At 46.0% G+C, this 27,851-nt stretch overlaps 6 protein-coding genes and 1 non-coding gene across 10 annotated transcripts; 4 read left to right on the plus strand and 3 right to left on the minus strand.

The window, feature by feature from the left end:
- Window positions 1-634: 634 nt before the first annotated feature.
- LOC148411149 (uncharacterized) lies at window positions 635-3,483 on the minus strand. 2 transcript variants are annotated; one of them, XM_088437525.1, is made up of 4 exons: window positions 3,343-3,483; window positions 2,732-2,873; window positions 1,826-1,955; window positions 635-1,212 (listed from the first exon to the last, which is right to left on the minus strand). In XM_088437525.1, exons 2-4 carry the CDS (start codon window positions 2,856-2,858, stop codon window positions 960-962), a joined length of 510 nt encoding a protein of 169 aa, XP_088293651.1. In that variant the 5' UTR covers window positions 2,859-2,873; window positions 3,343-3,483; the 3' UTR covers window positions 635-959. The 2 variants fall into 2 exon arrangements, with proteins under 2 accessions (XP_088293651.1, XP_088293652.1); XM_088437526.1 differs by lacking the exon at window positions 3,343-3,483 and adding an exon at window positions 3,033-3,196.
- Window positions 3,484-4,067: 584 nt separating this feature from the next.
- Window positions 4,068-9,799, plus strand: ift70 (intraflagellar transport 70). Its single transcript, XM_088437516.1, has 19 exons — window positions 4,068-4,240; window positions 4,490-4,555; window positions 4,817-5,026; window positions 5,112-5,168; window positions 5,231-5,366; window positions 5,442-5,546; window positions 5,853-5,981; window positions 6,182-6,231; window positions 6,586-6,738; window positions 6,810-6,875; window positions 6,944-6,997; window positions 7,070-7,135; window positions 7,416-7,492; window positions 7,574-7,781; window positions 8,313-8,384; window positions 8,452-8,555; window positions 8,642-8,720; window positions 8,798-8,927; window positions 9,374-9,799. Exons 1-19 carry the CDS (start codon window positions 4,193-4,195, stop codon window positions 9,508-9,510), a joined length of 1,947 nt encoding a protein of 648 aa, XP_088293642.1. The 5' UTR covers window positions 4,068-4,192; the 3' UTR covers window positions 9,511-9,799.
- Window positions 9,531-14,035, minus strand: c16h16orf89 (chromosome 16 C16orf89 homolog). Its single transcript, XM_088437523.1, has 8 exons — window positions 13,795-14,035; window positions 13,023-13,175; window positions 12,491-12,641; window positions 11,761-11,878; window positions 11,530-11,692; window positions 11,171-11,275; window positions 11,009-11,098; window positions 9,531-10,780 (listed from the first exon to the last, which is right to left on the minus strand). The coding sequence occupies exons 1-8, from the start codon at window positions 13,979-13,981 to the stop codon at window positions 10,677-10,679; spliced, it is 1,071 nt and encodes a 356-aa protein (XP_088293649.1). The 5' UTR covers window positions 13,982-14,035; the 3' UTR covers window positions 9,531-10,676.
- alg1 (ALG1 chitobiosyldiphosphodolichol beta-mannosyltransferase) lies at window positions 10,504-18,115 on the plus strand. Of its 2 annotated transcripts, none has more exons than XM_088437520.1 (16): window positions 10,504-10,832; window positions 10,977-11,134; window positions 11,461-12,653; window positions 13,737-14,733; window positions 14,887-14,964; window positions 15,292-15,395; window positions 15,464-15,612; window positions 15,733-15,822; window positions 16,076-16,189; window positions 16,284-16,411; window positions 16,622-16,660; window positions 16,738-16,797; window positions 16,860-16,970; window positions 17,054-17,168; window positions 17,240-17,315; window positions 17,437-18,115. In XM_088437520.1, the coding sequence occupies exons 4-16, from the start codon at window positions 14,439-14,441 to the stop codon at window positions 17,587-17,589; spliced, it is 1,512 nt and encodes a 503-aa protein (XP_088293646.1). In that variant the 5' UTR covers window positions 10,504-10,832; window positions 10,977-11,134; window positions 11,461-12,653; window positions 13,737-14,438; the 3' UTR covers window positions 17,590-18,115. The 2 variants fall into 2 exon arrangements, with proteins under 2 accessions (XP_088293646.1, XP_088293647.1); XM_088437521.1 differs by having other exon boundaries at window positions 16,860-16,965; window positions 17,437-17,584.
- On the plus strand, window positions 12,796-12,889 carry trnai-uau (transfer RNA isoleucine (anticodon UAU)). Its single transcript has 2 exons — window positions 12,796-12,833; window positions 12,854-12,889. It is a non-coding gene; the product is annotated as a tRNA-Ile (tRNA).
- Window positions 17,659-19,627, minus strand: eef2kmt (eukaryotic elongation factor 2 lysine methyltransferase). Its single transcript, XM_088437522.1, has 8 exons — window positions 19,474-19,627; window positions 19,325-19,387; window positions 19,177-19,257; window positions 18,864-18,965; window positions 18,634-18,767; window positions 18,337-18,578; window positions 17,859-18,008; window positions 17,659-17,782 (listed from the first exon to the last, which is right to left on the minus strand). Exons 1-8 carry the CDS (start codon window positions 19,579-19,581, stop codon window positions 17,676-17,678), a joined length of 987 nt encoding a protein of 328 aa, XP_088293648.1. The 5' UTR covers window positions 19,582-19,627; the 3' UTR covers window positions 17,659-17,675.
- Window positions 19,628-19,734: 107 nt separating this feature from the next.
- On the plus strand, window positions 19,735-27,196 carry pigq (phosphatidylinositol glycan anchor biosynthesis, class Q). 2 transcript variants are annotated; one of them, XM_088437518.1, is made up of 13 exons: window positions 19,735-19,948; window positions 20,979-21,154; window positions 21,488-21,826; window positions 22,692-22,888; window positions 22,988-23,119; window positions 23,559-23,679; window positions 23,755-23,881; window positions 23,956-24,109; window positions 24,883-24,994; window positions 25,575-25,655; window positions 25,768-25,882; window positions 26,017-26,078; window positions 26,309-27,196. In XM_088437518.1, exons 2-13 carry the CDS (start codon window positions 21,002-21,004, stop codon window positions 26,474-26,476), a joined length of 1,761 nt encoding a protein of 586 aa, XP_088293644.1. In that variant the 5' UTR covers window positions 19,735-19,948; window positions 20,979-21,001; the 3' UTR covers window positions 26,477-27,196. The 2 variants fall into 2 exon arrangements, with proteins under 2 accessions (XP_088293644.1, XP_088293645.1); XM_088437519.1 differs by lacking the exon at window positions 19,735-19,948 and adding an exon at window positions 20,271-20,324.
- The last annotated feature ends 655 nt before the right edge of the window (window positions 27,197-27,851 follow it).

A 27,851-nucleotide genomic window follows, 5' to 3' on the forward strand; every position in this document is an offset into this window, starting at 1 on the left:
GACGTCGCGGCTCCGTGAATCACGGGCAGGAAAGAAAGGCCCAAGCGGACTTCTGCAAAGTCCTGATTTTGCCTCGGTCTCCAGGTCATCCGGGTCCTTATATCAAGCCCTTAAAGTCTTGGTCCTCGATATTTATCGTCGTCTTGAAAATCAAATTCTTGGCCTAAAGTCCAAAGCGTCATGGCAAAGTCTTTAAAGTCTCAGTTGCCACTAAATCTCAATTTCTCAGTCTTGGCTTTGACATGGTTGCAGGCCTAACATTTTGAGGACTTTAGACCAAGTCAAAATCAGGACTTTGCAGAAGTCCGCTTTTTTTTATCCGCTCTCCGCATACTTACAGTGTCACGATACTTTTATCCGACTCCATCCAAAAATGTTTGAAGCTATTTTGGGTTTTGTGAGCTTCTGCGACCTACTTGGTGTGACATCAGAGTCGTGGGGGGAAACATGAGTAATCCTATCGACACTTGGAACTCACGGTAGAAGTGTGTAATCTGCACTTGCTCTCAATCTCACGCCGCGCAGATGATGAGTATCATCTCAATACCGTAGTCCAACCTGTGATATACGACCTGGTTGATATGCTCAGCGATCGCAGTCTTAGGATATCGGTCCTGTTTTTCATGAAGCAACATCGATGCAAAAGCGGACTTTATTTGTTAACTGGAGTGTTTGTTTACATGTGCGTGATGCGGCGGGAAACAAAACGCAAAGCGGAAGCGAGCACGTCCAAACAATCCCACTTGGATGCGCTTCAGCGTGTTGGGCTGAGCTCCAGCTGCAAAAGCAAATCCCTCACAGCGCGCCCGTCCAAATGTTTCCAGAAGGAGACAAAATCCTCCCGGGTTACTCGATAGCTTTAGCTTCACAGCGCTCATTTGTAGCAGTGACAAAGATACTTTTCTATGGTTGTTGCAGAAAAAAAGCAGCGCGAGCACCAAGCCGTGACCGCCGGCTCCCTAGGAGGCGGCGGCCGGGGGGGCGGTCTTCTTCCTCATCACCCGCCTGCCCGTCTGCCGGGGGACAGGGGCCGAGGAGGCCTGGGTCTGGGACTGGGACTGGGTCTGGGTCCGGCCGCCGGCCCTTTCGGCCTTCACCTCATCCATGAAGGTCTCCATGGCGGTGAACTTCTCCATCAGCTCGCCCAGGTGAGCCTTGAGGGCGTTGAACTCCTTGAAGAGATCGTCCAGAGCCTCGGACAGAGTCTGGATCCTGGACGGAGACATGTCAGCGTAGATTTTCTATGTGCTGTTTTGCGCCGCTAGCAGTTAGCTTGCGGGACATCTTTGCCGGACTTCTGGCAACTCTACAATTTTCCGCCCGCCGTTGCCATGATCGAACTCGCAGCTCTAAATTTCGGGAGCAAAGGACTTCGAATGAGATTTTTGTGCTTGTTATGTTCCGCGCAAAGGAGTAACAAATGTTACATTAGCATCTTGAAGAATGGTTTTCTCTCAACAGACCATTTGGTTTCGTAAGAATACCCAATTGAAGTCTTGAGCTTTATGTGAGCGCAAGGAGAAAAGCCGAAGCTGCAATTTGGGTGAATAAAAGCATGGAGGCGGAAGTAATACCGTGTGATTTCAACTACTGGACCATCATAACATCTCACCCTCCAAACCAAAGTGCGGTGAGAAGCAGGAAACACCAGTCGCCTTTTTTGTTTATTTCCTAACCTTATATTTCCAAAGTGCACGCGGCACTCCCTCCGTGTTTATTTCCAGTCCAGAGGAAGGAAGGCATTCCCGCGGGCCGGCGGGGAATGTTCTCCTTAACTGGGTGGGCTCTTGTATTTGGATATTCTCGGGTCGGGTTGCGGCGGTACCTGGCGTAGTCGGGCAGCAGGGACTGATGGTCGTTTAGCAGGAGTCCCTTCATCTGGTTAAGGATGTCGAAGCGCCAGTTGTCCAGAATCTGAGTAAGGTTGGACACGCCCCTCATGCTGACCCTGTCGGCTGGGGCCGGACAAATTGTAAAAATGCAATGATAGCACAAGTGACCACGCTGTGTATCCGTGTATTTATGAAATTGAAATAGAAATATTTATGATGTCATAATTAGAGTATTATGACTTGCATTATGGGAGTCCAGGCCAAGCCAATCATCAGTCATTGAAAGGCTTGCGAATGTTATAATTAAGTTGACCGCTAACGCCGCCCGGTGGTTTTGGAGTGTCAACATAAAATTTCTATTGTGTCCCGTTTGCGAGGTGCCGTCGAAAGGAGGAATGCAAAAATCGAGGGAAATGCATGAGGAAACATGGGCTTTTCAATCTTCCCAGTTTTAAATGACAGTAAATGAGCCAGACATAGGCTAAATTTGACACCTATAGGGCGGAGCTTTCGACCTCCCGTTAGCAAGCATTTAGAAAACGATGGCTTTACTCTCAAACTTCTCACCTTATTTATTATTCACACGCTTATCAAAGTGTGAGAATACATTCTGAAAATAAAGGCAGAATTCTTAGAATTTCTCAGAATCACGCCTTTTTTCTCAGACTACTGATGCAAAAGTGAGAATGATGACTATATCATCAAATTTCCACTTCAAGTGGGAAAAAGTAAAAAAATAAACAGAATTCTCGGCCTTAAATTTGTCCATGTTGTTTTTTTTTCTTTTGTCGAAGTTTTCCCGCCAAATGTGCCGTCAATTTTTGTGGTCACCTCTGTCTTTGCCCACGTCGTCGCTCAGACGTGGCATAAAGGGAAGAGAGGCAAATCTGTGTGCTCACAGCCATCCCGGTAGTTCCACTCGTCTGCGTTGGCCGTCTGCGTCTGAGCGCGTCGCCTCTGAGCCGTCACGGTTGCCGCGGCGACGGCCAGCAACACCAGCACCGCCATGTTCAGCTTGTGGGCCATGTTCCCCTCTGTAACCTGCAATAAAACCCGTCTGCTGGATGCATCATTGTAACTTTCACTTAAAAGTCGAACCCTCGCTGGAGGCCCCTTAACCTACGCTGCAATACTGACTTGAACTTCTAACACGGGTATTAAACCCCCACATGAAACCCTAGTCTTGAGTTGAAACCTTACCTAGGAACCCTACTCCAGTCATCACTCAACTGTAATTTGAAATCCTGAACTGAAATTTGAAGCACTCTTAGAGTGAATGCAAGCACCCCACAAAATATGAGAAATATTTTCTAAAGACACCATTTGAAGACATTCCGGTAGTGTTTCAAACGTTTCATCTGCCCAATATCTTCAAAGCAGAAGCTGTTGTTTTGATGCTGTCCTTTACCAAATCCAAGCATGCAAGAACACAATGTTCCGATGAAATCATAAACAAAACGAAACAAAAATCATACAATTCAGCTGACTGAATAGATAAATACATGCGTACCTGCTGCACAAGCGTATCACCCGAGGACCGGTCGTTTGTCGTCTGCTTCTCCACACGTTTGACAACGGGCAGTGCTCGGTGAAAGAAAGCAAGAACACACCCTTCTGCAGACTTAATGTCAAAAACACACACACGCACTGCGGTCAAGTTCTGAACACCATTTCTGAGGCCCGCAATGAGGTTTGGGTTAGAGGCGAGACTCCAGCAGCTCTAGTTTGCTTTTTTTGGTTAATTCTTCTTGGACAGCATTCGTAAAATAACTCTTAAGTTATTAAACAACACTTGCTTCTGTTTTCAAGAAGGCCAAACAAAGAACTGTGGATGGAGTTGTGCACACTAATGTTAAGCAGACCCATCTGAGGATTATTCATTTATTGGGATTGGAAAAAGGAAAAGAATGAAACAGTACTAAACTTTATTTTTATGTGTCTTATTTGACTATACTTTACTTTGTTTTAATGGTCATTAAAACAGGTGGCTCAACATACAAAAATAAAAGCTAACTCTTCCTTTTCCCCTCCCTGCATCAGCCAGCCTTTCATCCTACCCCTCATTCAACACTTCCTTTTCAAAACAAAAAAACAGTACATACATTTTATCTGTATTTCCGTCTATAATTATTTGAGTATATAAAACTATAACTTGTCTAAAACTAGTTGCTGCGTTCTCAAAGATGATTGGTTGGCGTAAACGTCCGTCAAAACTGACTTCCGGTTGAGATGTTGCTAGGTAACAAGTCCGCTTTCTCTGCGTGAGTGCTGTTGCTCGCAAAAAAAAAGCTAGTTAGCGTTGCTGTTTTTTTCCTCAATTTGGCTCATTTCGGGCCGTCAAAACTACACGTTTTGACATCATGATGACGATAAAAGACGGGGAGTACACTGCTACTATCTATAAACTGGTAAGAATACGAACTTTATGTAATGGAGTAGTTAGCTATGTTTTTAGGCTAGCTTAGTAGCTTGACATCAATACATTTCAATAGCGACTGAATTATGTTTCTTTTTCCTTCTTGTTAGCGACGATACATAGGTCAACAATAAGCGAAAAAGATACCGGTTAGGTTTACAAAGAGAACATGCCGTTCAACACTAAAAAGGTCACTTAATGTTTGGCTTCGAAGAGTGAAAAGCATCAATTTGTCTTGCAGATTAAGGACAGCCAGTATGTCGAGGCCATTCACATCCTTAACAGCCAACTTCAAAAACACACCAAGGTAAGTGTTTGATCACCGTGACGTCTTACCAACTTTCCCACAGCTTCAATATTGGAGAATAAAATAGCACATGCCAATGAAAGTCTTCGATAATGCAGTCAACCTAAATTAATATCTTAAAACAACGTCTGCTAGTTTGCAAGTCTGCCGGCTTCAAAAGTTCAAATCAAGACATCGGGTATCCGCTTGCATATATTGTAAACACATGCAAAAAAAATGTTCCTGCACGTTTGTTATTATTATTATTTTTTGTCCCCTCAGTCTTGGGCAGCGCTGTCCCTACTGGGGTTCTGCTACTATCACGTCCAGGACTTCAACGGCGCGGCCGAGTGCTACGAGCAACTCACGCAGCTGCACCCTGAGGTGGAGGAGTACCGGGTGTACTACGCCCAGAGCCTGTACAAGGCGGGCGCCTACGCTGAGGCCACCAAGGCTTCCTTCGCCCTGGACACGCCCAACAGCCACACCAAGGTCCGCTCACGTTTGCTTCGATCGAATCGGAGACAAAAACAACACAGCTGACATTTCAAAGTGTCTCGCTCCTTCTTCCACACAGATGATCAAACTGCAAGCCTCCATCAAATATTTTGAGGAGAATTACTCTGCGGCCAAGGTAACTCGAACGTAATCTAATCGCATTTCTGACCGCTGGATATTATCTCTCTGTATTCTCAGTCTCTAGTGGAGCAGCTTCCCCCGGAGGACCCCGACTACGTTTATAACATGGGCTGCCTACTCTACCAGGACGCCAAATACGAGGACGCCAGCAAGAAGTTCACGTCGGCCATGCAGGTGCTGGGATACGTGCCTGGTAAGCGCACAAGCTCGCCTGCAAAAACAAACAAAACTGAATGTTATTCACCGTTTTTTTCGTTCTGCGCCCCAGCGTTGTCGTACAACATCGCTCTGTGCTACTATAGGCTCAGCAACTACGCGCAGGCCCTCAAATACATCGGCGAGATCATCGAGCGAGGCATCCGCGAGCATCCAGGTAACCGAGCTGGCCCGCGGATACCGATCACTGTCAAAACTTTATCGAGAGACGTCAGCTTACGGCAACGTTGCGTTGCAAGTAACGGTGGGGCCGCATCCGTTTATAATCGTTGCAAGCGTACAAAAAAAAATCATGGTTGCTATAATGAATATGTCCTTATTGTTGTAAGGAGTGAACAGTAAGTCCTTATTTTTGTAACATTAAAAAATGATCAAAAAGAGTTTTATTCGGTACTTTAATTGGCATGAACATCACAAATAGGAAAAATACGATCGTGATACGCGCGTTCCCTCCTTGCGGCAGAGCTGAGCGTGGGCCTGACGACGGAGGGCATCGACGTGCGCAGCGTGGGGAACACGCTGGTGCTGCATCAGACGGCTCTGGTGGAGGCTTTCAATCTCAAGGCTGCCATCGAGTACCAGCTCAAGAACCGTAAGAGAGCCGGCCGCGATGGCATACACAAACGTTTGCTTTGATTGATAGTTGGAAGCCACGTTGCATCCTCAAAAGCCTTTCCTTTTCACTGTAAAGCAGCTTTATTGCGCTTTTTGTCATGCAAAAACATGTCCTCTATTTGGGATAATTGCAATGTGAAGAAAAGATGATTTGATGATTTCAATATTCATTTGCAGTCAAAGGAGCTCAGGAGGCTTTGACGGATATGCCGCCGAGAACAGAGGAGGTGAGCCCGAGTATGTGAGTGCGTGCGTGATTGCGTGCGTGTTCACATTCTCATCTTGGGAGAAGATCTAGTGTCCTCTAGTGGCGTTTGTTTCAAAAGGCATGCTGACCAGTCGAACGTTATAATGTCATACAACAATATGAACACAGTCAGAGATAACTGGCAACTTGCATGATATACAAAAAAAAATACTACTGCTCAATGATAAAGTAGAAGCATGAGATATAGAGATTTAAAACATAGCACTACAAATGTAGTTCCAAAGTTTACCGTCGCACAAGAGAACGCATGCGGGCATCAGGCTGGAAGAATTCCAATCCCCCGTAAGTTAAGCGGCGTGACTTGTGGCCGCAGGAGCTGGACACGGTGACGCTGCACAACCAGGCTCTGCTCAACATGGACAGCAATCCCTCGCAGGGCTTCGAGAAGCTGGCCTTCCTGCTTCAGCAGCCGTCCTTCCCGCCCGTCACCTTCGGCAACCTGCTGCTGCTCTACTGCAAGCACGAGGTGCCGCCGCCGCCCGCGACCTTGTGCTCGGGAAGCGACCGGCAAACGACTTTGCTCCGCTGTCTTGGCAGTATTTCGATTTGGCGGCCGACGTCCTGGCAGAAAACGCTCACCTCACCTACAAGTTGCTCTCCCCAGTCGGTGTCCTTTTGTCCTCTTTTATTCTAGAAGCTTGTCCACCAATGCGCCCGCGCCTCTTTTTCAGTACGAGTACGAGTTTCTGGACGCGCTGCTGACCTGCCAGACGGCACCGGAGGAGGTAGCCGCATCCTCGAAAGATCCCAAATACTGTCGCGCGATCATTGAAACGCGTCTGTCTGCGTGCGTGTAGGCGTTCAGGAAGTTTGACGACATGATCGGCAAAATGACGGAGAAGCTGCGCAAGCTGGCCAAGCAGGTTGTCCGTCTACACTTTTCCCCTTTTATTCGATTGTTCGCTATCTGCAAAAGTGTCAAAACGAAAATTACAAACTCGCAGTTGAAATGGGTTTCGCCGTATGTTCGGATTTGCATCATTTCCATTTTTAATCAGCTTTTGGAGAGCATACATTTTTGTCCTTAAAGTTGATTGGTTAATTGGTCGCTAAGATCCACGACGCAGTGCTAATGCTTGAACAAAGGCGGTCTCCTGAAGCCATGACGCCGGCGAGGCGAGACTTACTCGGATGCGTTTGCAGCTGCAGGAGGCCAAGACGGCCCGAGACGACGAAGGGCAGAAGAAAGCCCTCCAGGAGTACGACACCATGCAGGAGAAGTCAGTGCACGCCGCCGTCGCGCCGCTTTCCGAGCGCGGTTCGCCACGTCGTCTCAATCCCGCTTTCTTCTTGGGCACAAGGTACATCGTGGTCCTGATGGCCCAAGCCAAAATCTACTGGAACCGGGAGAACTTTGCCATGGTGGAGAAGATCTTCCACAAGTCGATGGAGGTGTGCAACGAGGACGACACGTGGAAGCTGAACGTGGCCCACGTGCTCTTCATGCAGAACAAGTACAAGGAGGCCATCAGCTTCTACGAGCCCATCGTCAAGAAGCACTACACCAACGTGAGTGGCGGGCGGCGGCTTCTCGGCCTAATGCCGGAGGGGGTCGCTTGACCCTTGACCTTTATGCGCAGGTGGAGCAGTGTAGTGTGCAGGAGTGCCTGTGCTCGCGCAAAGCGCCGGTAAAAATAGAGAAAAGACACTTTGCCGTGCCTTTTGTTTTCTGTGCGTGAGACTTTTTCTTTTTTGGGGGGGGGGTGTTTTTAATTAAGAAACTCAACAGTTTAAGAAATAATTTTAAGTTAATTAAAACAGTCAAACAGTTTTGAAAACGTGTGTATACATATATCTATGTATATATGTATATGTGTGTTTATATGTATACATATATATTGTGTACATGTGTGTATACATATATTTGTGTGTGGGCTGTTGAAATATAACAAATTGACTGTTGAAATACTTTGCTGTGTCCTCCAATTTCAACAAGTTTAACCTAATTAAGATTGGATTTGTGATGCCAGCTGCCCTTTTTCTCTCTCTCTCTCTATCCATGTTGTTTTTGTTTTTTTTTCTTTACCTGCGCTGCTTTAGATCTTAAACGTGAGCGCGGTGGTGCTAGCCAACTTGTGCGTGTCCTACATTATGATCAACCAAAATGAAGAGGTAACTTCCTGCAAAATGGCCGCACGGCGTGACTATTTGGCCCCGGCGGACTAAAAACACCTTCCAGGCCGAGGAGGTGATGAGGAAGATCGAGAAGGAGGAGGAGCAGATCTCTTACGACGACCCGGACAAAAAAGTCTTCCACCTGTGCATCGTCAACCTGGTCCTCGGGTGACTTTTACACGTCTTGAGAGTCCTGAAAACAAAAGAGATGTTTGTATATTGATAGGCTTTTTTTTATATATATATATCTTCAGCACTTTGTACTGCGCCAAACGCAACTATGATTTTGGCATCTCTCGCGTCATCAAGAGCTTGGAGCCTTACAACAAGAAGGTCATTTCTCCTTATTTCAATGGATTTAGGCCAAATGATTTCTTTTAATATGCTGGCGCCATGTGTGTGGTGTGTAGCTGGTGACGGACACATGGTTCTACGCCAAGCGCTGTTTCCTTTCCCTGCTGGAGAACATGTCCAAGCACATCGTCACGCTGAAGGGGGTGGTGGTCCAGGAGTGCATTCAGTTCTTGGAGAACTGTGAAGGTGATCCTCTAACACAAAACGTTTCCCAAGGTGTCAGCAAATTTCATCAGATGCTTTTTAATGCTGTGACAGCAAGCGTTGTTTTCTCTTCAAATTAAGAGTAAATGAATTGGAACATGAAGCAACGTCTTGCTAAATTGTTAGTGACTCAGGTCACTATATATAGGGAAAGAAACTTGTACTTGAAGAAATTTGGTGGCTTCGAAATCCGAGGCCAGTAAAAACTTCAAAAGGGGGATTATTAAACAAATGTTACCCCCCCCCCCCCCCCCCCCCCCCAATTTGGTATATTAGTCAGAAAGTCATAATTATCATTTTGAGGGCCACATAAAATGATGTGGCGGGCCTTGAGTTTGACATCAATGGGTCAGGCGCACGCCAGTTGTGGGACCGAGTCTAATGCCTTTTTTGTGGGGTTTTTTTTTTTTGGTCGGCGGGTTTCTCAGAGTACGGGAGGGATGTACCCGCCGTCATCGAGCAACCGCTAGAGGAGTCTCGGATCCAAATGGGCAAGAACACGGTCACCTATGAAGCCCGCCTCCTCAAAGCCCTCTTCTACAAAGTCACCCGCTGGAATGAGTGACCATCACACACACAACCAAAGACACTCGGGGACAACTTTTATTAGGGGTGGAGTGTTTCACTCTACAAACATGAATGCTCCATGCATGAAAAAAGCCTTAAATACTTCATGATACTTCACATATGATACATAATACAATGCTAAACATGTCTTGGAAACTAGAACAGATGTCAAACTTGTTTTCATCATGAGCCACATGCTTTTTTTAGTGACATTCAAACAGCTACATCTTTTTTTGTTCCATTTAGAAAAGTGACTTCATTGTTATGCTATAAAAAGAACAATACTGCCATGTTGTTATTGCTAATGCTTTGGCTCTAACTGAAGAACCTAAATTCTCCAAGTTGTTTTGACCATGCTAGCCTAAAACAAAAGGCTACACTTGATGTCTGCTAGTAAGACGTTGAGCCGCACTGTGTTTGTTTGCAGACAAAACATGACGCAGTTTCACCTCATGTCCCTTATCAACCCACAAAAAATCAACCTGCATTTGATTAAGATCATTTTTAAAATGCATTCACTGCCAGCCATTTTCCAGCATTTTGATTTTCAAGACCCACGGAATAGTGCGTTTAATCTCTAAATTGGACCAGGGATGCCATCTAGTGGTGACTGCACACCAGTAACATTATGAATGGATTGAAACACAAGCTTGAAACATTTCGTGGGCCCCATAAGATGTCACAGAGGCCCCAATGTGCCCCTTCATTTTGACATTTCAAGACCCACAAGATATTGTGTGCAATCTCTAAATTGGACCAGGAATGCCACCTCCTGGTGTCTGTGCATCAGTAACGTTATTTCCAAGAATTAAATTTACAGTGGAGTAGCATAAAAAAAACCTTATTGACGAGTATGCCCGTCAATGGCAGTGAATGGATTGAGAACAAAAGCCTGAAATATTCTTTTGTGGGCCCCAATGTGCTCCTTCGGGCCTTTAGTTTGACAGCCTTGACCTCAACTTTCTTAATATCGCTTTTCGTTTGTCTCTTAGCAGAATGGTCCAGAAAAAACACGCAATGTAAAGATTTGGGGTGTATCGGGGCCTTGGGGGACGTCTATGCTCTACTGAGGAACTTTCTTGACCTAAAATATATCTGTTATTGTCCTTAAAGACTAAATAGTCCCAACATAAAAAAAAAAACAGGCAGGCAGGACGAAAGGGATCAAGAAAGGGGCCTCTTGGTGATGTCCTGCTCCGTCAGATAGAAGTTTAAATATCCTCCCAGGGCGCCGACCGCCACCGCCGTCATGTGACTGGAGCAGCCATCTTGAGACAACAAAGACATAGGATACATAGGATGGACAAAACCAGTCAGGCGGCAAGTCCAGTTCACATCATAAACGTTGTTTTGTTTGTTTTGATGAATAAAACTTTGACATTCCAATTCAGATGTGTTTGATCGGAGCGTTGCCCGCCAACATGGCTGCCAATGCTAACGTTTCCGCGCCGGTCTGTCTGCCAGTGACTAGCAACGGCGGCGATGCGCCAACCCACCGGGAAGGATCTTCTCCCGCCTCTTGACGCGGCGATGCGGCTGCAGTTGCTCCAGCAGCTCGTCGCCGATCATCTGCGAGATGATGCCGCCTGGACGCAAAACGGCGCGAGGCAGCTCACGCGGGCGTACGTTTTTTACGCCGCTAACGCTCGCCCACTTACGGTCGCGCCCGAAGCAGCCGAGCTCGCCGTCCTGCAGCCGAAGGATGTGCTGCAGCCACTCGGCTTTGTAGAAGTCGGAGAAGCCGGCCAAGCCGCAGATGAGAACTGTGGAAAAGGCAGGCCTTTACTGGGTCAAAGGTCGCGGATCTTGCCTCCCCTGCTGCCCGATGTTAATATTATTTGGGGGGGAGATCAAATGCGGTAGCTTTGTGGGGAAAAGTTCTTTTTAAATGCCAGGAAAATAGTGTATAAAATAATCATCAAATTCATCATGTGATTTCTTCCCAAAGGCGTCATCCCGCAAGGACGGGAACCCATGATGGCATAGTCAAACGTGTCAAGGCCAAGTTCCCACTGACTGTTTTCGATGAAGATGTCGGCCGTCTGCTGGCTGAGCCCCTCGGCCGCGATGTCCCGGTTGGCCTTCATCATGTTGGAGCAGAAGATCTTCTGGTAGCCGCGCTCGGTCATGTTGGCGCGGGACGCCCGCGTGTCGCCCTTCAGCAGGTCGGTGCACCCTTTCTGACAAACGCCCCGGTGGGTTAGCCCCCGGCGGGACGGGAGGGGCCGCCTCCCGCCGGCCCGCTCACCATCTTGCCGATCAGGAAGTAGAGCAGCTGGTGGGACAGCGAGTAGTGCGGGCAACCGAAGCGGGTCATGGTGTCGCGGCAGGGCTTGGTCACGATGCACGCCGTCCCCTTCTGCTTCCTGCAAAGAAAAAGATGCGCTCGAGAAAAGACGTCTTTTGCATGACCTTTCCATACTTTTTCTGCATTGACTAGAGGACAGTCGAGGATTGAGAAATCCCTGCTCTTACTTTTTAGCCATCCATTCTGACTTTATTCTCACTTTAAACTCAGAATTCAGACTTCTCAGAATAAAGTCAGAATTCTGAAAATGAAATGAACCTAAATGTGACAGGATTTTCACTTTTATCCCAGAATTCTGACTTTATTCGCAGAATGTTCCGAAATATTCTGAGACTTCTGACTCACTTTATACTCAAAGTGAGAAGTCTCACTTGACAGTAAAAATTCTGAAAATTAACGAAAACAAAAGTTTTTCCGGAACTCTCACTCAAGTCAAACTTCTGACTTAGTGGTATTATAAAGTCAGAATTCTTAAAAAAAAAAAAATTTGCAGGGCCGTCATCTCACTCTGAATTCTGATTTTTTTTTTAAGTGAGACCCGATAATTCTGTGTCTAATGTCAGAATCGTGAGATCAAAGTGTGCATCCTGCCAAGCGTTTTTGTTTCTCATTGGCCCAATCCCCTTATGATGAAGTTGAATCTTTTCTTTTTTTTTTCAAGTGTCCCCACCAGGTTCCGAGGAGCAGCGTGAGGCACTTGTCGCTGAGCTGCTCGTCGTAGCACTCGCTGGCGGTGGTGGCGGCGTACACCAGGCTGGCGTCGGTGCTGCTGCGCTCCTGCGGAACGCGCCAGAACGTCCACGACAGGAGAGGCTCGAACTCTGCCGGACAAGGTCACGTTTGCAAATGATCACGCCACATATCTTCACAGCAATTCGTGTCATTTAGTGGTTTCCACTCAATGCTAGAAAAGACCAAAAAAAATCCTGACCCTGACTTTCGCTTCAAATGCAGAGACCGTGAAAAAGTCTCTACGCTCCAGTGGCGCAATTGGTTAGCGCGCGGTACTTATAAAACAGTTACTTGCGGAGCAATGCCGAGGTTGTGAGTTCAAACCTCACCTGGAGCATTTTATTTTACTGCTTCTGGAATGGAAAGTATCATTACCCTATATTAGTAGAACGCTTTGCTCACTGACCACGCGGTTTTAATATTTCCAATTTTGAATGGCAGTAAATGAGCCCGACATGGGCATTTGTCACCTTGGTAGTACTTGGGGTCGTTGTTGCGCAGGGCGGCGACGGCGTTTTCGAAGCTGCGGTCCAGACGCTTGACCAGCTCCACGGCTGTCGTCCTCTGAGCCCAGCTGACCGGGTCCGAGTGAGGCCACGTCCGCACCGCCTCCTTTAGCTCGGCTGATGCGCATGTGCAAAAAAAAATAATAATAATAATAAATTTGTGGTAAAATTAAGTCATTGCACTGCAATTCAGTAACAAATAGTTCATTCGCGATTTTTCTGCATGTATAGAAAAGCTCTCCGTTATATAAAACAAACCTTTCAGGCGCATATTTTATATGTTAGTGTGCCGTGGGCCACTTTATAATGTACAGTAATTTGGAGTACAGTATAAAAAGAAATGTCATTTTATAAGACGTGATTTGTCATGGAAAATAAATAATGCTAAAAGACAACGTTATACTGTATATCTGCAGGAATGCTGGAATTGTATGTTGTTGTTTTTTTAATCATTTTTGCACGAATAAAGTTGCAACGTAAATAAGAATCAAGTTACGGCGACAACAGTTCAAAAGTTTTTTTTTTTTTTTTTAATAGCTTACAAGTCGAAAATTACGACATTAGGGTAGGACATTCCATTTTAACCGACTGCATCTTGATATATTACAAGAAAGAACCAAATCTGCAATATTCTTCAAGGTAGGAAAACATCTGTTGTGACATCATTTGCAATTGCAGATGTTGCTAGAGCATGCAGCCGCTGCGCCACGAAGCAGCAAAGACGGCCCACACCCACCCTGCAGCATAAGGAAGCCCACCACGCCGTCCAGGTTGATGTGCTGATGCTGGAGCTCCAGGAAGGCGGCGCCCTTGGAGAGGCTGCCCAGCACGTCGTCGATCACCTCGGCACGCGAGCCGCAGCGGCAGCACGCCGCCGCCAAGAGAGCCGCCAAAGAGGCCAGCCGCAGCCCGCCTGTCCGCATGTTTGCAGCTCGCTCCGAGGACACCTGAACGCGTCCCCCGAAAGCCTGCAGGGGGCGGGGTCTCGTTGCGGCGTCGCGAGAACGTATTCGCGTGCCCTTGTTTTGTTTGGGATTACGTTTTTTTTTTTTTTTTTTTTAAATCGTAATTACGTTTAAAAAATATCCTGGAGAAAATAATGGTGATAAAATGGGGGACGAAAATCGCTTCGTCCTCAACGACTCCAACCAAACGTTGACAAGTGGTGTCAGGCTGTACCGGACATTTTGTAAACATACGAATTTGATACCAATTTGTTATGCAGTTCTTTATTTACATTATTCAACTTATTTAGAAGTAAGTAAAAGTAAACAAAAAACAGCAATGGAGCGGATTAAAAAAAACAAGTAACTTCCAATTGCTGTCCCTTTAAATCTGCAGCCCCGCCTCCACCAGCACCACACGTCATCACAAACAAACATGGCGTCGCCCACTCACAATCAAACTCTTTCTTTTCCTCTTCTTTTTGGGCTGGTTGCGCTTTTTTTGGCGGCGTTTTACGGCGCCGGCTCGGGCATCTGGTGGCCGTCGGCGTCGGTTACGCTCGCGACCCTCTTGGTAGCGCTGTGCTGTCTGTTGAGGCGGCGGGACGGCGGCAGCGAGCGACGGCTGTGCGTGCTGGTTCTCGGGGACATCGGTCGCAGTCCCCGCATGCAGTATCACTCGCTGTCGCTCAGTAAACATGGGTTTCAAGTCACGCTTGTAGGCTATTTAGGTAAAATACACTCAGACATACATCCTCATAATTCTTTGTTCATGTACCGAGGGACAATGTACTTAATAAAACACTGCTCCCTAAAGGAGGGTGGACGATCCTTTACATACAGTGGATATCAATAGAATTTGTGTTAATTTTTTTCCCCTTTAGGCAGCAAACCTCACCGAGACGTGCTGAGAGACGATAGGATTCAAATCGTCTCGATCGCGGAAGTCAAAGGCTTCAGGGGTAAGCGACGGATTCATTCTGATGCTGTGGGATTTTTCAATAAACCATAGAGTTTGTGGCTGAAAAATGTGGAGCAAAGCCTACTAGAACATCTGAACTTTATTTGGCGTTAATCCGAGGAATCAGATGCACTAAACATGATTGCAAGTGTGTGCTGACTTTCATTCAACACAAAGTTGAATGTAAATAACTGAGAGGTGTGTTATTTCAGTATGATTTGACTCGCCAACACCAGCCTGCACACCCCAATTTGATTTCTACACTCTTTTGGTCAACATGAATGAAATCCATTTGCCCCTTTTGATGAAAATATCCTCAAACTTTCAGGTGGCCCGAAGATTTTCGCCTACGTGACTAAAGTGATCATTCAGTTTGCTCAAGTCCTCGCAGTGCTCCTGATGCTCAAACCGCACGGTCACATACTAATGCAGGTGGGTCACGTGACTCCCGACAGCCAATCACAAAAGTGCGTTACCCCTCCGCCGATTTACCTTCCCAGAATCCTCCCGGTTTGCCGGGCATTGCGTCGGCGTGGCTGGCGTGCGTTCTCCGCGGCGGCCGCCTGATCATCGACTGGCACAACTACGGCTACACCATCATGGCGCTCAGCCATGGCCACGCCCACCCGCTCGTGCGGCTGGCAAAGTGGTGAGTGGCATTTTCTGGACAACAACAAAAAGGAATTTCTCAGCAGATATTTGAACGACAAAATGCCCTCTGCTACCTTAATGCAATAATAATAATAAATAATTTTTTTGGTTCCCGCAGGTACGAGCACATGTTTGGTCCTCTGGCGTCCGAGCACTTGTGCGTGACCAACGCCATGAAGGAAGACCTGCACAAGAACTGGGGCATCAAGTAAGATTTGGCGCTAATGACTTTTAGCATACCTAGCAACATGCTAACTCTTCAACAAGCTATTACACATTTTTACCACTACAACATTTACACACTTTATGAAATGAGCTTGAAAAGAGCTCTGGATTTTCACCCAGCCAAGCTTCCAAGTCATTATGAAGAAACTCAGTGCAAGGCCGCTCAACGATCTTAATCGGCCCACAACTGGTCGAAGTCAAGAAGGTCAATGAAGCGGGTGATTTGTCGCGTGCAGGGCGACCACTCTCTACGACAGACCGGCGGCCATCTTCCGAGAGACGTCGGCGGAGTCGCGACACCAGCTTTTTGTCAGGCTTTCGCGCACGCTTCCTGCATTTCGCCACATCGGGCAAGTGCCGCCGCACTAGCAAACATCGGCGCTTTATTGTGAAGCATGAGCCGCATGCAAATGAATCATTCTTTTCGTTTCTGTTTTCCTGTAGCGATAACAAAGACGATGGCATAAAGGAGACAGAGAAGACTGTTTTCTCCGTACGAGATTTCGACAAGGACACTGTGACCTTGAGGCCGGATCGACCCGCCCTGCTCATCAGCAGCACCAGCTGGACAGGTGCCGCCACATCAATCGGTCCCTTTTAGGAATGCGTCCACACTTTCAATAATTTTCTGCCATCCAGTGGAAGAGCAGTGAATTGCACTGAGACGGATGCATTGTACGCAATCGGTTCATCTGTCAAGTAGTGCTTGATTTTGTGTGTGTGTGTGTGTTTATATAATGTGATTGTGTGGTTATATACGTCACTTTGGCGTGCCTTTGCAGAGGATGAAGACTTCTCCATTCTCCTGGAGGCTCTTCAAGGTACTGCAAGCGAAACTCTTTTGCCGCACACCACCATCAAGTTAACCGTCTAAGGTTCTCCTCCTTGTTCCTGACAGAATACGAAGAATTCATCGCAGCGGGAGAAACTCTACCGCCGCTCATCTGCGTCATCACGGGTACGTTTGCCGTTGTTGTTTGCTGGCGGCCGTCACGGACACGTCCGTGCGTCTTTGTGCAGGCAAAGGTCCTCAGAAGGAGCGCTACGTGAAGGTGATTGAGGCTCTACGTTTGGAGCACGTGAAGATCTGCACGCCCTGGCTGGAGGCCGAAGACTATCCTGTCTTGTTAGGTCTCGTTCATACGCACCTCCCGTATTTTTTAACACCTACAGAATTCATGTGAGTCAATCCAAGCAATCGGGTTTGTTTTCAGGTTGCGCCGACCTCGGCGTGTGTCTCCACAAGTCTTCCAGCGGTCTGGACCTGCCCATGAAGGTGGTGGACATGTTTGGATGCTGCCTGCCCGTATGCGCCGTCAACTTCTTGTGGTGAGTTCCACCGAAAAAAGGACGCGTTTTCTTTGATTCGTAATAAATCAGCGAGAGAAATAATCTTTCAGCCTGGAAGAGCTTGTGAAGCACGAGCTTAACGGCCTCATCTTCTCTGATGCTCCTCAACTGGCCCAGCAGCTTAAGGTGGGAAATGTTTTTTTCAGCCAAGCGCTTCCGAATCAGCGCAAAGCTTGTTTGGTTTGGGGGGGTTAGGGCTATACAAATAAACAAATTATCTACAAGTTTTGAAACTTTGTGTTTCCAGAGTCTTCTGTCAGACTTCCCAAGCGGTGATGGCAAACTAGGTGTGTTCAGGAGAAACCTCCGTGCCAGCAGGGGGCAGCGCTGGGATGACAACTGGGATCAAAACGTCCTACCGCTCTTGGCCCCCTCCTCGTCTTCGTCTTCTTCGAGGTGACCCAACAACGGAGTCAGCGAAAACTGCGGCCGTGTTGAATTGTTCCTGAACATTCCCCTGAAGCAACACTTTTGTCAATTAAAACTTTATTGACACGCAAACAATTGAAGAAGCTCTATGTGCGACTCTCTGTTGTACTCAAAGACGTGATTGACAGCTCCGCTCATCACCCGGTGGCTGATTCCAGCGTCACCTGTCAATCAAAAATCTTTCAACCCCGCCTCCTGGGCATGATTGGCCAATCGGTGTGTGAGGCTGTGTTTTCCTACTCAGACGTTGCTTGAAGCCGGCGTAGGTCTGCGGGTTCCTCACGGTGGAGCAAATGAGAATCTCGGTGGCAACCCGACTTCCACCCAACTTTAGGATCTTGGACAGAAGCTGGACCAGAACCACAACCACATCAGGGTCATACACCACATCTGCGGCACACACAGCACGGAACTTTTAAACGTTCTTCAGCATATTTTGTCTGTTATTCTGGAACATCTGTACTGCAAACAAAATAAAAACATTTTTATATTTTTAAAATTGATCTTTTTTTTTTTAGCTCGGGAACTAAAAAAAAGAATTCCTTGAAAGGCAGGGTACATTTTTCTTCAAGTTAAAAGCAAATAAATTTTTACATGAAGCAACTTATTGTTATAACGTTTCATGACTTCATTGCAAAATGTATGTATTCATTTATTTTAATCCAATAATGGTTAGTAGAAAAATTTTTTCACAGGAAGTAGCATTATTGTGGTGAACCTGCTGCTATGACCACATCTGCGCCAATGTCCTTCAAGCGTTCGTCCGTGGCGTCAGTCCAGTCCAGCTCTTGTACACTAACTCCACTTTTGTCCTCGAGGAGTCCGTTGATGCTCACGTTGTCTCTGAGTCTCTGAAGGACACTTTGGTGACAATCGGTGAAGACGTACGAAGAAGGACCACAGGAGCGACACACGGCGACGCCGGTCAGACCCGTGCCGCTGCCCAGCTCTAGAACGTTCCTGCAAAAGAGAACTTCATGACATCTAAAGGCAAGTTTCTTCCAGATTGCGGTACCTTCCGGCAAAAATCCGCTTGTGGTCCAAGGCCCACTCGGCCAAGTAGAGAGCCGCCTCCCACGTCACCAGACCCGTCGTCCCCTGGGAGATTAAAGCCGCGTTCTCCAACAAGCTGATGGCAACCCCGCTCGGCTAAGGACAACATGAAACTGAACTTAGTTTGCTACCCTTTCTTTGGTTCTCTATACTTCATGATGTTGCTCAATGTGTGTATTATGAATTTGGTACCAGTAAGTAGCTCCGGTATCCTTCCGCTTCCTCTTGGGTCGCCACGACCTCCGCCAGCGCGTCGTAAAGCTCATCCAGAGGTTCGCATCCTGCCGCCTCCACCTAAAGATGGGCGTCACCATGACGACAGCATCCAGGAAACCGCATCCGCGTAAAGCAGAGGAATTGGTAACGAATTCAAAACTTGTTTCCTCAAAACCTTTTAAAAGTTGAAGACGACTTGCAAATTTCATATAAGTCAGAACCTTTACGTCATAATTATCATTTTGCGGGTCACATAAAATGATGTGGACGGGAGGGGGAAAATACTCACCCGTTTTATGAGCTCGGAAAGAAAGCCCTTCCTATATCGTGGCAACGGGGGAAACCTCCGGCATAACTCGTGAAGACACGTCTGACACAAACATGGTCATTTAACCACATGTTTCCACATTTATAAGTTAAAAAAGGGCATAGCTTACTTGTTCGAGGATCTCTAAAATGACGTCAGGTGATTTGCTGCGTTCAAGGTCATTTTCTAAAAACTAAAGCAGAAACTATCAATTTGTAGTAATTTGAGGAAAAATTACAATGCAAACTACACGATTATGCGACAGTTGTTGGCACTCACCGTCCAGGGGAATGAGCCGAACCGACTGTTAGCGAAAAAACGTGAATGAAATAGTTTTAAAATGGCATCTCTGTGACAGTTTTGATCTGGCTCGGAATGCTCCATCATTCGCGTGTTGGCGTGTTTACTTCCGCCTCGTTCGTAAAAATATCGCGAGAGTTCCACGCGACACTTTAATAAGTGATTAGAATTATCTGGCTCTTTGGCAATTTTGCTGTAGATTATAGCCATCGATGAGGAAAAAGAGGTAAACAATTGGATATTAAATTACTGTTCTTATGAAAATCGCTATATAGTATAACAATCATTTAAATACCACTTTTTTTTTTATTTTTTTTATCCAAACTGTTGCGATAAAGAACCATATCCCGCCTCTTTGTTGCTGTGTCACTGCAAAAGGAGATAAGTGACTGTTGCAGTTGGGTGACTCCTTTTTTCCCGACTGCAGAAGTAACAGCAGCACCCCTCATTCGCCGTGAGTAGAACTATAAATATAGCGTACCATTATATTAAATATATGCATCAGTGAAATAAGTTCTCAAAGCCTCGCAAGCGGTTTACAAAGCCATTGTTTGATAAAGGTATAACAATGGCTAAATTATTTAACAAAGGGTTCTTTTTTTTTTCAAGAAAAATGAAAATATTCGCAGTTAAAAATATATGTGAACTGTAATAAGATGACGACGTAAATACAGGCACTGTCAGGTATAATGGTGTATGTGTAAAGAAAAATATGAAAATTAATCTCGTTGGCAATTACTTCCGGACATTTGCTTCCGACGGAACTTTTAATGTGTGGACTGTCAACAAACAAAATGGCCGCCTAGTAGCTCGTTCTCGGTGGACGTAAGGTAAAACTTTTGTTATCTTTGACAGTAAGGTAAAAATCACAAAAAATAAATGTCCTGCCTTCATTGTAACCGCATTACAAATTTTTATCTTTTTATGAAACTGAAATTTCGTTTAGTTTTCGCATTTTGATGGAAAACCTCTGCTTGTGGTGCAAAATCTCCGCGACAACGATGATGAACTTGTTGAATTTTCCCCTACCGTTCAGGTGTTGTGGTTATGGAAATTCATGTATACAGTTGGACTTGTTGCACAGAATTTCTTTTGTCTGAGCAACGGTACTCATCTTGTAGCTTGCTAACGAACGGGCATGAAATCAATGAATGTTGTCCCTCGGGTGCTGTGTCCTTCATCAAGGACAAAAATGAGGACAGTCGATGTTGGTCCGCATTACACCCAATAATGTTATTGTAAAAACATTTGGGACATCAGCAAAGGCTTACATCTCAGGGATTGTTAAATACAACTGGAAAGTTTGTTTTAATATACGCTGTGATGTGTATCAGATTCAGTCATTACAAACGTATGTCAAATGAATCAACATTTAATTGATACATTAAAGATTAACGTCAGGAATACGGACGTGCAAATTTACTGGCACGAAGCTCAGAGAGAGAATATTATTTCTAATTGAATTTCTTTGCTGCTTTTTGAAGCTGGAATCAGAAGACGGAGAAGAATGGTTTTGAAAGTGTTCTTCCCTCAATGTTGCAACCGCGCGGCCAGCGGTCTGCTGGTGGGGCGCTGGATCCCCCGGCACGACTCGGCCGTGGTGCTGGCCGTCATCCACTACCCGTTCATACCCAGCCACGTTAAACGCTACATACAACAGGTACGCCGTCAAAACACACAACGGCGCCATGGGCAAGTTTTATGACGTCAAGGTTGTGATTTAAATATAAAATTTGCAAGTTGTCTTCCACTTTTCAAAGGATTACAAAGGTTTGACACCCCTGTTGTAACTTCCACTTCTAGTCCCACCCAGTTGACGTTTTGGTTTAAGTTCCAATTCCAATCCTACTTCCGATTTTAGTTTCGGTCTACTTCTTGTCCCGGTCCCGATTCTATTTCCACATTAAAGTTGTACTTCTACGTAGCTCCAGTTCTTGACAATCCCGCGCCACTGATGAGGTTCTGGTTCTTGGTCTCCTTGGCCGCTTGTCAGATGGCGGCCGAGAGCCAGGTGGAACTTTCGGTGTTGGGCTCGTGGAGTTTGCCCCAGGACGGCGAGGAAGGCATGGACAGCTTCCTGAAGGACTTGAGCACCATGTTCCCCCGCCAGCGCTGGCTCCAGATCAGCCGGCGCCTGGGCCGCAAAGGCTTCACCTGCCGCCTCCTGGGACCCCCGGAGGAGGCCAAGGAGAGTGGCGACGGAGAGGAGCGAGAGGAGGACAAGGTGATCTTTGTCCACTACGAGCAGAGGAAAGTGATGCTGTCGCAGCTTCATCCCGTCCAGAACGGGCTCCCGGAATCCCAAGAGGGCCCCCCGTCCGAGTTGAGACAGGTACCGCCACGCTTGCCTTCTCTTTACACTTCATCCGCTTTAAGTCATGTTCCCATTTCATTTCCAGGACCGCTTGCAATTTGGGTTTGACTTTTAACAGCAGAACCCTGTCCATCTCAAGGCTGGGCAATACATCCAATTTAATAGTTTGTCCTTTTAAAATGGGAAGATAAATCAAGATCTTGCCAATATTTGGGGCCTCTGAATGGGTTCTTTACAGAGACGCGTTTACAATAGTTACTAATGTAAGATAGTCCACTCATTTAGTCATTTTAGAGCTGTAGAAGGTTTAAGCTCAATCATGAACTTGTTCAGTATCAGCCACTTTTAGACACTCTTTTACTCCTGGGATTGCATGTCAGGACTTTTAAAAACATAAAACATCAATGACTTCATATGAAAAATACTTTTCTTTTCATTTCCAATGAATACCTTTAAACACACTCATTTTCTCTTGCTGTGCAATGAAAATAACGTGACCTTCGCAGAAGGCTCATGCAGCCACCCGTCCATCATCATTCGGCTTATTAACATCACGTGATCAACAGGTGAGCCTTGATTGGCAATTACCTGAGCTTCCAGCACAGGTGATGTCATTTTCAGGCGACCGCAAGTAGAAATATTTGTTTTTCAGCGATTAGCTGTTCATGAGAATAACTTCTTCTTCATTAAATGGATTAAAGCGGTGATCACCCGGAATGAGTCAAAAAAATGGATATTTTGGGTTGGGGGCCAGAACCGGCCCGCGGGCCACATTTTAAACGCCCGTTTTAGTTGAATATCCAGTTGATGTCACGCTTGAGTTTGTACTTCCAAAGATATTTCCTGTACCTAAGGTGTAAGGCGGGTTGTGTTGTGTGTTGAGGTGTTCCACACGGTGTCCAGCAGCGGCCCCCTGTTTTTCATGGACAAGTACGACGAGGGTCCCCTGAAGTCCACCCACTGGCAGTCGGAGGGTCGAGAGGGGAGCATCGTGGCCGAGCTCCTGAAGCGGGCCTCCGTGCCCGTCTGCTGGCTCCTCGGCCGCGTCCTGGCCGCGTGGACTTGGATCTGCGGCATGCGGTCAGGGGAGAGCGCGCGCCGAGCCGAGCCGAGCCGCGCCGCGCTAGGCTGAGCTAGCCCGGCTCCATTGATGCCGAGCGTTGTTGCGCTCCCCTGCAGGGTCTTTGATGTTTTCCCGCTGCCCTTCCTGCGCTCCAAGTTGTCGTCGTGTGTACAGCTGAGCTACAGGAGCCAGCACCTCAAGACCCTCAGCTCGCCCGAACCGGCCCGGACCCACGCGCAGTTCGTCAGGTCTCCACGTCGTCCTTTTTAAAAGCGCCGTTATCAGTTGGAGAAAGTCATATTTGGCCTACAATTAATTGGATAATTCCATTATTTTGAATGTTGGGCCACAGTTTTCACTTCTAGTGCCTGTCTCAGGTGTTGTACTAGGTCATGTCCAATTTTGAGTCCAGATCTCGTCGCAGTCCAAATTCTACCAGAGATGGCTACAAGTCTTAACCCTTTGGTAGCAAGAGTTTTCCTTAAATATTACAATTTCATATCTCTATTTCAAAACTTTGCTACTTTGGCGCTTACAAGTCAGGTCCCAAGTCCCTGACCACGAGTTCACCAGGAATACCTAGATTTATAAGCTTGCGTTCTAGTTCCACGTTCGGTTCTTGTTGGAAGCGTAGCCAGATGTCCTTTTTTTGTTGTGTTGTCCAACGCGACGCCGGTTCTGTTGCAGAAAGGCCAACATCTTTGCGTCCTTCCTGGTGGACCTGGCTCTGGGCCTGTTGCTGGCCTCCTGGCTCTACAGGGACAACCACATTAGCATGATGGCCAACACGCTAGTTCCCGCTGCCGACGTAAGGCGCGCCGTTGGCTCGTAAAGGACGCAGGACGCCGACTGACCTCGAGTCCCTTTTTTTTTTTGTTGTTAGCACGTGGCCAAGGAGCTGGTGGATCTGCTCCAGTGGCTAATGGGCGCCCCGGCCGGGCTGAAGATGAACCGTGCCCTGGACCAGGTGCTGGGCCGCTTCTTCCTTTATCACATCCACCTGTGGATCAGTGAGTGGGCCACGCACATGTTAGCTCGTCCCGTTTTTGCGCGGAAAAAAAGACGAGGCTCGGACGGCTTTCAGATTACGTGCACCTGCTGTCTCCATTCATGGAGTCCATCCTGTGGTACGGCGGCCTCTCGGCGTGCCTGGGCCTGACCTTTGCTCTGTCGCTGCTCTCCGACATGGTGGCGCTGCTCACCTTTCACATCTACTGCTTCTACGTCTACGGAGCCAGGTTGGTTCTTCACCAGCAGGGGGCGACCTTTCATCACTTACATTCGCTTTTGCTCTTTCTGCCCTACTTCTAGTTGTTCTCAATATTTATGTATTTATTCACTTATTTATTGACATTTAAACTGGTAGGTCTGATGAGCCATTTCTCATTTACCATCGTGGCCTGGATAAAAACAAAACAACGACAGCAAAATCTTTTAGTATCTTCTTGTTTACAGCACAAGCCTAGTTAACATTTTCACTGCTTGTTGTAGTTCCAGTTTTTTGTTGTAGGATCAACGCTAGTTCTATTCTAGTTGTAGTTTATCGATCCAGATTATATTAAACTGGTTGAAGTGTTTGATTTGTTCAAGAGTCGTGAATACCTTCACAGTTTAAGATCAAATTAAATGTGGATCAAATTAAAGGAAAATGAACACAAATATATTTGACGTTTCAATGGTTTCTATCTATCAATGCACTACCAACAGCGGCCAGAGGGAGCGCTAAAAACAAGCCAAACAAGGCACAAATCTGTACCTGTTAAAAGATCGACTAAATCAGATCCAAAACATGTGAAAAATGAAATCATGGTCACATCTATACACAGCTAAAAAAGAAGGGGAGGGGGGTGACTTTCCGGCCTCTCCTTTGAGTTATGCTGGTAATAGTAGATAGTGAGGCGGAAAAGAGGCTGGCGTGAATAATGAATGGACGGACGCTAAAGATAGGCCGTGCTGCATTATGAAATATGATTGCATATTAATGTGCTATCATATTGCGCTGTGGCCACAGACTGTACTGCCTGAAGATCTACGGCCTGGCTTCGCTCTGGAGGCTCTTCAGGGGCAAGAAGTGGAACGTGCTCAGGCAACGCGTGGACTCCTGCTCCTACGACCTGGACCAGGTCAGCCCACCTTTCGTATTACACACCGGAAACAGGATATTGTCTCTTTTATCTTTTATTCCATCCGATAATGAAAGTGGATTTTAGTTTGCCTTAAATTGTAGGTGTCAAACTCAGTTTTGAACTGCTGCCTTAAATTGTATTACCATTCCTGTTTGTTCGCCAATTATTGCTATTTATTTAGTATTGTTTCATAATCATTAAAAAAACTAATTAATGATTAAAAATAACCCCTCAGGAGTATTTTTTTAAAATTCCCCACCCTTTCTCAAATGGATTCTGTTACTGGTTTGGTACATTGTTTTTCAAAATAAAAGCATGCCAAATTTTGATTAGAAAATCACTCTGCTTCCATAAAGCACTATACAAATCAGAGAAAAATTCTAATTAACCCTGTGAAGTAATTTTCCAAATCCTTTGATCTTTACATCAAAGGGAAAGCATCGAAAGAAGATACCGGGGAGCTGAAATTTCACCCATAAGGTGACGGCACGTGGGATCGAATATCGCAAAATGCCTTTGTGATTGAATGAGTTGAATTAGAGAATATCTACTGATGAATTTTGGCGTGTGATTGTAGCTCTTCATCGGCACGCTGCTGTTTACCATCCTGCTCTTCCTGCTGCCCACCACTGCGCTCTACTACTTGGTCTTCACGCTGGTGAGAATAGAGAAGGGAAAAAAAAGTTAACCCACACACACACACACGCACACACACACGGAGAACTTTTGCGGGCTCTCTGATGTCCGATTGGAAACGCTTTGCGGCGCAGTTGCGTCTGGTCATCGTCCTGGTGCAAGGCGTCATCCACCTGACTGTGGATTTCATCAACTCCTTCCCGCTCTTCGCCATCGGCCTCCGAGTGTGTCGTCCGTACAGGCTGGCCGGTACGCCCCCCCCAAGCACACACCCACACATTATTCAAAAAACGTGTCAGTGAAAATCATATTGACAGCCAAACATCATGTTTTTCCGTGTTTGTTGTTTTTTGTGCGTGTGATGGGCGCCACCTGCTGGCCAGAGGGTGTGAGGTTCAGGGTGCTGAGCGAAGAGCCAGGAACTGCTCTTCACCTGCTCATGGAGGTCAGCTTATTGACTTATTAGACAGCCCTAATTTGTCAATGCATTGACGTGAACATTTTGTTCATAATTTAAAATCAAGCAAACAAAATGATAATTTTGAAAAGGCATCTTGTGGGTTCTAACAAATTTTGCGAGGATTTGAACCAATGGGAAGCTCACTTGCATCAAATATGATACAAATGAATTACATTGCTCAACAGTAATTTATTTATTTATTTGGGGGGGGGCAGATTAACCCGCTGAAGAGCAGCACGGTGGTGGACACGTACCGCACGCCCACTTACAGCTGCTACCCCAAAGACTCGTGGGGCGCCCTGGTCAAGAAGCTCTTTGTCGGGGAGCTCATCTACCCGTGGACACACGCGAGCGCCAAGGGCCACGCCGCCAAGGCCGACTGACATCAAATGAATAAATCATCGAGTGCGCACCGGAGAGAGGAAATGGAAAAGAAAAGATGAGCCCAGCGCTGCATCGCTTGGCCGGGGACCAATCGCATCAGCTCCCACTAAATAACAACCATAAACACTGGACTTCGAACACTGAAACCTTTTAGATGCACAAAAAAAAAAAAAAAAGGGACAAAGTGCCATTTCTCAGAGCATTTTCTAATGATATGTATTCACCATTTGAGTGTTTTTTTTTTTAATTTGTGATTTAAGTAGTTTATTTAGTGTGTTGAGCTGCAGAACTACTGTTTGCACGATACAGTGTTCCTTCGCAGCACTACTAAAACAAGAAAGATAGACTTGAGTATTGCCAAGAACAAAATTGTTAATGCACTTAAGTGTAAAAAATATATAGAATTTTTAAAACGTTGAGTCGTGATGGGTGCTAAAGCTCACACTAGGTCAAGCTTTGTTATTTGTGTGTGTGTGATTTATTAGATTTTTATATGTTGTTTAATATTACAAATCAAGGTCTTAATTTAGACTACATACTTTAGACTGGACAAGCTGTGATTTTTTTTAATCTCAAATTATTTCTTTGTTTTGCTTCTAATATTATTCTTAGTCTACTCTCAGTGGAGAAAATTGTCTTATTCATGACTGACCTGTAAACGTTTTATTGTTTTGTTTTTTAAAAACCTTTGCCAATAAACACAAGTCATACAAATATGATTAATTCTGACTTTCAAATGTCATCCCAATCTTGTCAAAAATAGATGACAAAACAGATATTGTGAATAAATGTATCTGTTTTTAAATCATTTTGAATTCACAATCAACGCTTTTGTCTTTGTTGAGTGGAACAATTGACTCAGCTTTAAATTTCTCGCACCATCTGCGTGTTGTTTACAGCGGCGTTTGAGTGACAGCCCTGTTCGACCAATACCGTTCTACGCTTCCGCGTTGTTGAATGCAGCGCCCAATCACACGACTGAGAAGGCGGGGCTTTGAGATGGATAGCGAGTGGAGTCCAACAAATGACTATTTAAAAAAAAACGCTAAAATACCTCAAATTACTTTGTTAATTTAATCCGTGTTATGAGTGTTGTCAATGATACTGTCAAAATGTGTTCATACGTGTTGTTTTCTCGCATCGTGTTGTTGGCGCTGCTGTTGATTTACAACTACGATTGACCTATGCTGTTGCCCACTTCTTCAATAGCGAATGCAATAACCAATCATCTGCGTTAAAAGGCGGGCCTTGGAGCTGATGGGCGGGAAAGTGAGCGAGAAGCCCGATTTGAACGCGAAAAGAATATTAAAATTACACATATATACACATTTTAAAATTCATGCAATCGAATTGGCTAATGTCTTTATTCAGTGT

This window comes from Hippichthys cyanospilos, chromosome 16, assembly GCF_059441005.1.
Source record: "Hippichthys cyanospilos isolate Australia breed blue-spotted pipefish chromosome 16, RoL_Hcya_1.0, whole genome shotgun sequence".
NCBI classification, from domain to species: domain Eukaryota; kingdom Metazoa; phylum Chordata; class Actinopteri; order Syngnathiformes; family Syngnathidae; genus Hippichthys; species Hippichthys cyanospilos.